Source organism: Saimiri boliviensis, chromosome 11 (assembly GCF_048565385.1).
Source record: "Saimiri boliviensis isolate mSaiBol1 chromosome 11, mSaiBol1.pri, whole genome shotgun sequence".
NCBI classification, from domain to species: Eukaryota; Metazoa; Chordata; class Mammalia; order Primates; family Cebidae; genus Saimiri; species Saimiri boliviensis.
The window spans coordinates 11,072,989-11,085,613 of NC_133459.1; the positions used below are offsets into that span (position 1 = coordinate 11,072,989).

Consider the following 12,625-nt stretch of genomic DNA (forward strand, 5'->3'; position numbering starts at 1 on the left):
ATTGAAAAGTGCAGATGTCATCGAATCCTTCCTTGCACCCTGGCCTGTGATGCCTTCTCCAGCCTTCATGAGATCAGCTCCCCAGCCCTTTGCTTACATACTCTCGGTGACGGGGAGCTCATTCACTGACTCATAACAGTGACCGTGATTCACACCAATGGAGCACGCTATGTGCTGGCCACTGTGCTGGGCCCTTTACCCACCTTAGTTCCTTCAATCCTGATAAGAAACCCCGAGAGGAAACTTGGACATTGAGGGGTTCAGGGATCACGTCACGTGCGAATCAGTGGCTCAGCTGGGCCGTGAACGTGCCCATCTAGCAAAGTCTCCTGAGCTTTTCAGCCGTAGTTGATACCAACCCCTGAGGCCTCAAATTTGGGAGGCAGAAGAGGTTATAAGTGAGGAGCTAATGCAGTGGCTACAAAGCCCTTCCTGTTCTCCACCTTCCCTCTGAAGGGGTCTCCTCTGTAGATGTTGGAGGCCTGGCCAGGTTCAGGGGGAGGATGTGAGGCCAGGCCAAGTGCAAGGTAGGGAGCATGGCAGGTGTATCCTATCTTGTCCCAGGAGCTGAGGGTTCCTCCATGGGCTGTGAGCAGGAAGGAGGAGGAGGAGGGGGTTTGTGGGTTCCCCTAGCTTCCGCTGCCTTTGGGTAAAGCCCAGCTCTGTACGTGGGTCCACCCACCTGGCATGACAGCTGCTGCCCCTGCTGGCCTCCACCCCCCCCATTCCTCTTCATCTTGGGTTTCAGCTGAGTATGTGGGTCCCTTGTACCCTCTGACACTGTCCCAGCAGAGCCTCTTCACAGCACCTCCTGCCCTCCCGCCATCCCCGTGTGCTTGGCTCACACCTCTGCATTCCTCAGTCTCCGCTTAGTGTAGACCTCCCTGACCCCAAGCGAGCTCAAAGGTCTGGGCTCTTGGTGTCTCCCATGGTTCCACTTTCCGAACCCTCCTTCCACGTATCATGACTTGTCTATCGTCTTCCTGCAGGATCCTCAGCTCAGAGCCCAGGGCTTGGCACATAGTAGATTCTTGATTTTTGAAAGAATAGATAAATGAATGAGGATGTCTGGCTTGCCAAGCATACTCTTCTGTGACAGCCAGCCCCTGCCTCACAGGGCCAAGCTTCCATTGTCCCCCTGGCACCTCCCTCTGCTGAAGTCAGACCAGCCTCGCTCTTCTGCTCCCCTCACTCGCAGGTTCATCCTAGTCATGTCTCTATTTCAGCCTGAAAAATGCACCAGGGTTCTTTTCTGTAGGAGGAAGTATGTGGGTCGGAGGGAGGAAACGGAAGGCAGTAGAAGGAATTAGGACTGGCTCAGTGCAGCAAGCATTTGTTGAGCTCTGTTGTATAAAGGGTTCTTTCGGGGTGAGAAGGACAAGGTCCTGCCCCCGGGAGCTTACCTACTGTAGAGGAGGTGACATGCTTATAATATCTGATACTTCAGAGGGTATCTGTGCTAAGATAGTTTCAAAGGAGGAAGAATGGGAGCTTACAGTGAGGAAAAGCCCCTATGCCACTGGTCTGCATCCATCCATCTACCCATCTACCCCTTCATCCACTTTTACCTAACCCATCCAGCTAGCCACCCATATATCCATCTACCCATCTATCCACCCTTCCCCACCCATCCATCCATCCATTCATCCATCCATCTACCCATCTACCCATCTACTCAATCCATTGTCCACCCATCTATCATCCATCTATTCATCCATCATCCATCCACCCACCCACTCATCCACCTACTCATTTATCCCTTCACCCACCCACTCACTCATCCATCCATTCACCCATCCACCTACCCATCCACTTATCCACCCTTCCTCCATCCACCCATCCATCCATCCATCCATCCATCCACTCATCCATTTACTCACCCACTCATCCATCTACTCGCCCACTCATCCATCCACCCACCCACTCATCTACCTACTCATTTAACCATTCATCCACCCACTCACTCATCCATTCACCCATCTACCCACGCATCCACCCTTCCCCCATCCATCCATCCATCCATCCGTTCACTCATCCATTTACTCACCCACGCATCCACTCACCCTCTCATCCATCCACCCACCCACTCATCCACCTACTCATTTATCCATCCACCCATCCACTCACTCATCCATCCATTCACCCATCTACCTACCCGTCCACTTAACCACCCTTCCTCCATCCACCCATCCATCCATCCATCCATCCACTCATCCATTTACTCACCCACTCATCCATCTACTCGCCCACTCATCCATCCACCCACCCACACATCTACCTACTCGTTTAACCATTCATCCACCCACTCACTCATCCGTTCACTCATCTACCCACGCATCCACCCTTCCCCCATCCATCCATCCATCCGTTCACTCATCCATTTACTCACCCACGCATCCACTCACCCTCTCATCCATCCACCCACCCACTCATCCACCTACTCATTTATCCATTCACCCACCCACTCACTCATCCATCCATTCACCCACCTACCCACCTATCCACCCTTCCCCCATCCATCCATCCAACCATCCATCCATCCATCCATCCATCCACTCATCTATTCACCCACCCACTCACTCATCCATCTATTCACTCACTAACCTACTCATCCACCCATCTATCCATTCACCCACCCATCCACCTACTCTTTTGTTCTTTCTTTTTTTTTTTTTTCTGAGACAAAGTCTTCCTCTGTCACCCAAGCTGGAGTGCAGTGGCATGATCTCAGCTCATTGCAATCTCCACCTCCCAGGTTCAAGCGATTGTCCTGCCCCAGCCTCCCGAGTAGCTGGGACTGCAGGCACACACCACCATGCCCATCTAATTTTTGTATTTTTAGTAGAGATGGGGTTTCACTATGTTGGCCAGGGTGGTCTCGAACTCCTGACCTCAGGTGGTTCGCCTGCCTTGGCCTCCCAAAGTGCTGGGATTACAAGCATGAGCCACCACACCTGCTAAATTTCCCCTTTTTAATGAGAATACCAGTCATATTGGATTAGGCCCACCCTAGTGACTTCATTTTAACTGGATTGCCTCTTTAAAACCCCTATCTCCAAATAAAGTCACATTCTGAGGTACTGGGGGTTAGGGCTCCAGGTTATCTTTTTTGGGGGAGACACAATTTGATCTATATCAACATTCAGGACGTATGAGGGGTGTTAAGGAAAAGATCAAGATGTCCAGATTGGCTGCAGTAGAGCATGCACGAAGTGAGCAATGTAATATAATGGCAGACTGGGAAGGTGGAGACGCAGTGTGAGGCCTGGGAATGCAGGGTGAGGCTGGGGAAGGCCATATTAATTAGGTTGGCAGAACATGTATTAATAAAATATGTGTGAGTCCCTTTGATAGGGGAATCACTGGTGAGCGGAAGTGGAAAGACTAATCCTCAAGGAGCTGACTTTTTTTTTTTTTTTTTTTTTTTGAGAGGGAGTCTTGCTCTGTTGCCCAACTGGAGTGCAGTGGCGCTATCTCTGCTCACTGCAACCTCTGCCTCCCGGGTTCAAGCCATTCTCCTGCCTTAGCCTCCCAGGTAGCTGGGACTATAGGCATGAACCACCACACCCAGCTAAATTTTGTAGTTTTAGTAGACGTGGGGTTTCACCATGTTGGCCAGGATGGTCTCCATCTCTTGATCTCATGATCCGCCTGCCCCAGCCTCCCAAAGTGCTGGGATTACAGGTGTGAGCCACCATGCCTGGCATTTTTTTTTTTTTTTTTTTTGGACACAGAGTCTTGCTTTGTTACCCTGGGGCCCATGGACTCCACTCACGGCAACTTCTGCCTCAAGTGATTCTCCTGCCTCAGCCTCCCGGGTAGCTGGAATTACAGGCAAGCATAACCACACCTGGCTAATTTTTGTATTTTTAGTAGAGATGGGGTTTCACCATGTTGGCCAGGCTGGTTTCAAACTTCTGACCTCAAATGATTTGCCCACTTTGGCCTCCAAAAGTGTTGGGATTATAGGCGTGAGTCACCGCGCCTGGCAGAGCTGACATTCTTATGGGGAATTTAGATACTGTGAAGATTGAGCTTACAAATAAATCTGTGATTACAGCAGTTAGGTGTCGAAGGGCAAGGAATATGAGTCTTTGTTTTTATTAGGGATCCCAACCAAGGCTCTGAGGCAGTGATGCTTTGATTATGATGTAAAGGCTGAGTGGGAGTTACTAGGGGAGAGGAGCTTTCCTGGCAGAGGACCAGCTTGTGCAAAGGCCCTGGGGTGGCGGAAGGGAGCATGGCCCTTTTAGGGAACAGGGAGATGCTGGTGTGGCTAGAGATGAAAGGACAAGGGGGGCATGGGTGAGCTGAACCTCACTAGCCATGGTAAGGACCCATCCTGGGGCCACGAGAAAGTTTTTGAAGGTTTTCAGCAAGGAGTGATCGGGTTAGATTGACCCATTGGAAAGCCTAGTGGGGAACTACTGGTGTCTGAGTTAGAGAGTGACCACCGGGAAGCTAGTATTTTTGAGAGGTTCTTGCGTGTTGTTCTAGGGCAGAGGCTTTTACCCTGGGGCCCATGGACTCTCAAAGGTAGATTTCATGGGAACCGTGAACCTGAATGGATTCACTTATTTTAATTAGCCTCTAGCTAAAATCCCCTTATGAATTCCTTCTATTGTGACTTAAGGCAACAAAGCACAGTGGTAATTGCAGTACACAGCTTTGTCACCAGCGGAAATCATAGATAGTCTCATATTATGGTACAGTGGCTGCAGATGTTGTGAAATACTGTTTGGTCTCATCACTGCTTTGGAGTTATTTTACCTTATTATTTAATGGGTTTACAAAGAATCACATGTTACTATATCTTACGTTATTTTGTTTAATGCTTTGATAACCATATTCCAATATAGTTGGATTCCTCTGTATTCCTACATATTTTATTTAGGAATTTATGATTCTATGCAGTGTACACAAGGTTTTCTTAGAATAATTAGGGGCACAAGAAATATTTGGAACCCCCTGGTCTAGATTATTTTCATTCTAACTGGCAGAAGGGCTCAGATAAGACAAGGAGAAATAATTGGCTCCATCACAGAGAAGTCCATGGGCACCCTACATTCAGATGTTTGAATGATGACCTCAGGAGCCCATTTCTCTCCAACTCTGGCTTCTGCCAGCTTTTGAGTCACCTCCTTCTTAGGCAAGTCCTGTCCACACCATGCCCACGCTTAGGCAGTGATGACCTGGGTAGCTCTAGACTTACTTGGCCCTTTCAGCCAGGAATCCAGTAGATAAAGAGAGGACATCCTTCTGGATTGCTTTTGTGAAATTCTCAGAGATGAGGTTTATTGGCCGACATGTCTGGGTCATGTGCCCATGCTAAACCAATCACAGTGGTGAGGAACATGGAGGGCTCTGATTGGCTTGCTTGGGTCATGTGCCAGTCCTGAGCCAATTATATTGATGGAAAGAAATATTCTGATTGGCCTGCTTGGGTCATGTGCTCATCCTGGAAGCAAGGTAGGCAGCGATTGCTGGGTGACCTGTTTATCTCTAAATCAGGCTGGATTAGGGTCCTCCTGGCAGGGGTGTCCAATCTTTTGTCTTCCCTGGGCCACATTGGAAGAAGTGTTAGTGTGGAAGAAGTGAGTTTAGACTAACACTAAGGATAGTGTTTTAGCTTATAGCTGGTGAGCTTAAAGAAAAAAAAGAATCACACACGCACACAATAAATCTCAATGTTTTAAGAAACTTTATGAATTTGTGTTGGGTCTCATTCAAAACCATCCTAGGCCAAACACTGACTCTCTTAGGTTGGACAAGCTTGGTCTAGACTTTCATGGTCTAAAGTTATGGCTCCCCTGATTCCTGTAGTGAGGTAAGACCCCTGCAGAGAATGATGACAACCAGAGCTTACATAGTGCTTGTTGGGTGCCAGGGACTGCTGTAGTACTTTACGCATATTTATCCTCACCGTCCATTCAGTCCTTTTGAGAACAGTAGGATGGAATCCTATAGTAACTTACTAGTGCTAAATATATACACTTACTATGCACCCCCCCCCCCAACACACACACAAATAGTGCTGACAAGGTCATTGCAACTTGGCAAATGGCAGCCCTAGAATCCCAGGCCCAGCTTTTCTTTATAACTGTTGCTTTTCCTTGCCTGCCAGGTGACCTTAGGCTAGGGCTACCCCTTCAGTGTGTCAGGGACTCCGTCTATAACACGGGAATTGGACTGACACATTTCAGGGGTTGGAGGTGGAGCTGGGAGGGCCTTCAGGGATGAGAGGTGTGGGGCAGAGCTTGGGTCCTAAGGCCTTTGCTAAGTCAGCTTGGCTTGGAGTTTTTCTGTCTCTTTCCCCAGGACTGTTCCCGACACAGCAGTGCCCACAGAGGTCTGCTGACTGCAGGAAGCAGTGCGAGCCTGACTACCACCTGAATGAGGCCGGCCGCTGCACAGCCTGCGTGAGCTGTTCTCGAGGTAAGGGGCTTGTTCTCTCTCCAGGGCCTCCTTCTAGGGAGCATAAGGGGTCCTCAGAGGAGAAGTGAAGAGTCTGGAAGGTGGAGAGCATCATGGTTTGATGTTTGTTCTCTGAATTGTCCTCCTGGTACCTCAGTTTACCTCTCTGCATTTGTGACTTGATGTCAGCCATGACCTTTGCATCTGACTTTCACAGAGACTTACTATGTTTCCTAAAGGAGAAGACTCACATTTTTTTGAGTTTAGTCCTCGCCACAGTCCTAGGGAGGATTCCTTGCTTATCCTTCCTTTACAATGAGGAATTTGAGGATAGTGAGGTTAAGGGCCTTTTTAAAGTTACAAAACTTGGCCAGGCATGGTGGCTCATGCCCATAATCCCAGCACTTTGGGAGGCCAAGGCGGGCGGATCACCTGAGGTCAAGAGATCGAGACCATCTTGGCCAACATGGTGAAACCCCATCTCTACTAAAAATACAAAAATTAGCTGGGCGTGGTGGCGCATGCCTGTAGTCCCAGCTACTTGGGAGGCTGAGGCAGGAGAATTACCGGAACCTGGGAGGCGGAGGTTGCAGTGAGCCAAGATTGCACCACTACACTCCAGCCTCGTGACAGATTGAGACTCTGTCTCAAAAAAACAACAACAACTCTGGTAAGCGGCAGAACTAGAGTTCAAGTTGTGGCCTGACACCAAGAGCCGTGTTCTTTTTCTAAGACCACAGGACTTCCAGGAAAACTGTTTCAATATGGCCTTTTATTGTTAGTTTCTTATTATGGTTAGAGAATGTGTTCTGTCCTCTATCTGGTGTTTATTTTTGTGTGAGTTTTTTTGGGGGGTAGGGTGGGGGAAATTTGTTGAGATCCTTTTGTGGTCTAATAAATACTCAATGATCACATTTTTTCAGAGTGTTCAGTGTGTGGGTGTTTTAAAATGTGTATTCTGTTTGTTGCATATAAAGTTCTCTACATATCTATTAGGTTAAGCTTGTTAATTGTGTTATTTAAATTATATGTGCTCTTTTACTTTTTTTCATAAGGGCAGTGGAGATATGTGTGCTCTTATTTACTTTTATCACCTTTATTTCTTTTTTTTTTTCTTTTAGGCTGCATTCTAACTCAAGATATCATCTTTATTTCTGAGACAGATACGTTAAAATCTTATCTCCCAGTATACTTGTTCATCTATTAGATTTTCATTGCATTCTATTTTTGCTTCATACATGTCAAAGCTATGTTATTAGGTGCATAAATGTTCATGAATATTATGGTTTTTTGGTGGGTTGAGCTTTTTATCCACATGACTATGTCTCTCCACTCCTTGTAATGCCTTCTCCCTTAGTTTCACATTTGTTTGATATTAATATTACTATTCCTTCCTGGAAGAAGTAGCAGAGGTTAAAAAGAAAGGCAAGTAATAATATTGCCATTTCTTCTTTCTTTATATTAGCATTTCTCTGGCATATCTTTGAATTTCTGAAAGTAATGACTGCATTTTGTGAAATGAAAATTATAAACATTTTTTATTAAAAATGCAAACAATAGAGTATAAGGAAGAAAACAAACATTGCCCTCCCCAACCCTCCTTCTGGAGATAACTACTATTATCATTAGATGTAGACATGCCTCTCTACCTGTCTGTATAGACATAGGTAGGTTAATAACCACACAGCCTGTACACACACACAAAGAAGGAATTTTAAGAGAATGGCAACATATTATTTACGGCATTAAAATGACATTTAATTTTAATCAAAAGTATCAGAAAAAGAAGAGACTCCAGTGAAACAGGAGAATGCCAAACCCCAGTCAGATTAATGTATTTTCAGCAAAATATATTGCAGTTCCTGTAAAAAGAAAAAAAAACCCGATAAAATTAAGAAAGGAGGTTATGAAAGTCAGTAAGCGGTTAATAATCATTTCAGGAACTACGGTCTCTTGCAGTAAAGTCACAATCTACTTGAGTTTTGAACAGCAGAGAATAGATGGACTCCCCGTAATGAATAACAGAATAATCTTTTCCCCACCTCTGCGTCCTCTACCTGACTTTTATTGCTTACACAGGTTTTAATTTGTCACAATCTATAATGTTTATGTTCTCTTCTGCACCCATCAGTCCCTTGGCATGTTAGCCTTAAATTTTTTTATGATTCATGATGAGTTTATTTGCCACAGCTTCTCCATTCCTGAGCTTTTCACTTTGACTCATCACTTGAGTGATTGGATTACATTGTCAGGTGGATTTTCAAGAAGGGCTCTTCTTTGCAGTATTCCCTGAGTTCTTTCATGTTTGACAGTGCTTGTCTGTTGCCTATATTTTTCTTTTCTTTTGTTTTTTCTTTTTGAGATGTAGTCTGACTCTGTTGCCCAAGCTGGAGTGCAGGGGTTTGAGTTGGCTCACCACAACCTCCGCCTCCTGGATTCAAGCGATTCTCATGCCTCAGCCTCCTGAGTAGCTGAGATTACAGGCACACACCACCATGCCCGCCTAATTTTTGTATTTTTAGTAAAGATAGGGTTTCATCATGTTGGCCAGGCTGGTCTCCAACTCCTGTGATCCACCCACTTCAACCTCCCAAAGTGTTGGGATTACAGGCGTGAGCCACTGTGCCCACCCAATTTCTTATCTTTACATGTTAAGACAGGGTCTCACTTTGTTGTCCAGGCTGGCCTTAAACTCCAAGGCTCAAGTGATCCTCCTGCCTCAGCCTCCTGAGTAGCTGGGGCTACAGGTGCATGGCACTGCACCCAACCTACGATTTTTTGTGTGTGTCTCTGAGGATATAAATTATAGTCGTGTATTGCTTAATGACAGGAATACATTCCGACAAATGTGTCATTAGGCAATTTTGTCATTGTGCAAACATCCTAGAGTTGTGCACTTACACGCACCTAGATGGTGCAGCCTATTGCACACCTAGGCTCAATGGCAGGTCCTTTTGCTCCTAAGCTACACATCTGCACAGCATGTGACTGTCCTGAATACTGTAGGCAACTGTGACCCAATGGTAAGTGTTCGTGTATCTAAATGTATCTAAGGCTGGGCACCGTGGCTCATGCCTGTAATCCCAGCACTTGGGAGACCAAGCGGGTGAATGACAAGGTCAGGAGTTTAAGACCAGCCTGGCCAAGACGGTAAAACCCCATCTCTATACTAAAAGAACAAAAAGTTAGCTGGGCGTGGTGGTGGGTGCCTGTAATCCCAGTTACTTGGAAGGCTAAGGCAGAGAATTGCTTGAACCTGGGAGGCAGAGATTGTAGTGAGCCGAGATCGCGCCACTGCACTCCAGCCTGAGTGACAGAGCAAGACTCCATCTCAGAAAAACAAGAAACAGAAACAAAAACAAACAAACAAAAAAATCTAAACAGAAAAAGTGCAGTGAAAATACGATATAAAAGATTAAAAAATGGCATGCTTGTACAGGGCACTTACTGTGAATGGAGCTTGCAGGATGGGAAGCTGCTCTGGGTGAGTGAATGAGTGAGTGGTGAGGGGAGGTGAAGGCCTAGGACATTACCGTAAACTACTGTAGACTTCAGAAACACTGTTCGCTTCGGCTGCACTCTATGTATGAGACATATTTTTTTCTTCAATAATATATTAAACAGCTTACTGTAACTTTTTCACTTTATAAACTTTTTAAATTTTTGGCTCTTGAAATAACACTTAGCTTAAAGCACAAACACATTATACAGCTGTACAAAAATATTTTCTTTCTTTATAGCCTGATTCCATATACTTTTTTCTATTTTTAAATTTTATTATTTTATTTCACATTTTTAAATTAAAAGCTGAGACACAAGCACCTCCATTATCCAAAGCCTACACAGAGACAGGATAATCAGGATCACTGTTTTCCTTTTCTGAGTCTTGTCCCATTGGCTGGGAGTGGTGGCTCATGCCTGTAATTCCGGCATTTGGGGAGGCTGAGGTGGGTGGATCACTTGAGGTCAGAGTTTGAGACCAGCTTGGCCAACATGGTGAAACCCTATGTCTACTAAAAATATAAAAATTAGCCGGGTGTGGTGGCATGTGCAAGTAATCCCAGCTACTTGGGAGGCTGAGGCAGGAGAATCACCTGAACCTGGGAGGTGGAGGTTGTAGTGAACCAAGATCGCGCCACTGTACTCCATTCTGGGTGACAGAATGAGACTGTCTCAAAAAAAAAAAAAAAAAAAAAAAAAAATCTTGTCCCATTGGATTGGAAAGTCTTCAGGGGCAGTAAAACACATGGAGTGTCATTTTCTATGATGACGACAATGTCTTCTGGATGCCTCCAGAAGGACCTACCTGAGGCTATATTATAGTTAACTGTTTTTTTTTTTTTTTTTTTTTTTTAATAAGTAGAAGGAGTACACTCTAAAATAATGATAAGGCTGGGCTTGGTGGCTCACACCTGCAATCCCAGCATTTTGGGAGGCCAGGCTGGGAGGATCGCTTGAGGCCAGGAGTTTGAGACCAGCCTGAGCAACACAGTGTGACTCCCATCTCTACCAAAAATAAAATAAATTAGCTGAGTGTGGTGGCATGTGCCTGTAGTCTCAGCTTGCAGGAGGCTGAGGTGGGAGGATTGCTTGAGCCCAGGAGGTTGAGGCTGCAGTGAGCTGTGATCATGCCACTGCACTCTAGCCTGGGCAGTAAAGCAAGACCCTGTTTCAAAAAAAAAAAAAAAAAAAAAAAGATAGAAAGCATAGTACAGTACGTACATAAATCAGCAACATAGCTGTTTATTATCAAGGATTATGTACCATCCATAGTTGCATGTGCTCTGCAGCACTTTTATACCATTGACAGTGCATTGCTATGGCTATGACATCACTAGGCAACAGGAATTTTTCAGCTCCATTATAATCTTATGAGGCCATCGTCACGTACGCCGTCCATCATTGGCAGAAGTGCTGCTCTGTGGTGCGTGAATGCATTGTTTCTAATGTTGTGTTCTGTTTTCTCTCTTTTCTGCCTCCCGGATTGTTGATTCTCTTTGCATTCAGAACTCCTCTTCCTTGGGGCTGGGTTTCCTCTGATGTTTGGCGACTTTCGGTTCTGTGCACATCGTATCTCATGATGTGGGCAGCCTGCAAATGGGGCTTCTGAAACCCACCTCTGAGGACCATGGGGCTGAGGTGGGGCTACAGAAGTCTCTATTAAAAATAGAGACTCTATTAAAAACACAAAACTCATCTCTATTAAAAACACAAAAAATTAGCTGGACATGGTGGCACGTGCCTGTAATCCCACCCACCTACTCAGGAGGCTGAGGCAGGAGCATCGCTTGAACCTGGGAGGCAGACGCTGCAGTGAGCTGAGATTGCACCATTGTACTCCAGCCTGGGTGACAGAGTGAGACTCTTAAAAAAAAAAAATTAATAGACTATTTCTTAGAGCATTTTAGGTTTACAGGAAAAGTGAAACAGAGAATACAGAGTTCCCATCTACCCTCTACACCCTTCCCACTCTCCCACAGTTTCTAATAATTATTTATTTATTTGAAGCAGGACATCACTCTGTTGCCCAGGCTAGAGTGCAGTGGTACAATCACAGCTCACTGCAGCCTCAACCTCCTGGGCTCAAGCGATCCTCCCACCTCAGCCTCCCAAGTAGCTGAGAATACAGGCGCGTGCTACCATGCCTGGCTAATTTTTCTATTTTTTTGTAGAGACGGGATTTTGCCATACTGCCCAGGCTGGTCTGGAATTCCTGAGGGCAAATGATCCTTCTGCCTCGGCCTCCTAAATTGCTGGGATTAAAGGCATGAGCCACCATGCCTTACGTTATTTTTACCAACTGAAGTCCATAGTTGATATCAGGGCTCACTCTTGCTGTTGCAGATTCTAGGTTTTAGACAAGCGGATGATGATGCGTATCCACCATCACAGTGGCATTTGGAATAGCTTCGCTGCCCTCAATGTGTGCTGAGCTCATTGGTTCACCTCTCCCTCCCCCTGAACCTCTGGCAGCTACTGATCTTTTTGCTGTCTCGATAGTTTTGTCTTTTCCGGAAATGTCATGTAGTTGGAGTCACAATGTGTAGCTTTTTCAGACTGGTGTCTTCCATTTGGTAATACGCATCTAAGTGTCCTCCGTGCCTTTTTTTTTCGTTAAAAAAAATGGGTACGTTAATTTATTTTTATTTTTAATCCAATTGTAAGTAATCACCGGAGGGTGAGCTGGGAGGAGGAAGCTGCATTCTGGACT

At 45.7% G+C, this 12,625-nt stretch overlaps 1 protein-coding gene across 2 annotated transcripts in view; it reads left to right on the plus strand.

Moving 5' to 3' along the window:
• TNFRSF8 (TNF receptor superfamily member 8) overlaps window positions 1–12,625 on the plus strand; it is a 79,680-nt gene that overhangs the window by 26,567 nt on the left and 40,488 nt on the right. For both annotated transcript variants that reach the window (XM_003936015.4, XM_074380070.1), the window contains one exon: window positions 6,319–6,435. In XM_003936015.4, coding sequence (XP_003936064.1) covers window positions 6,319–6,435 — 117 coding nt within the window. The remainder of the gene's footprint in view (window positions 1–6,318; window positions 6,436–12,625) is intronic.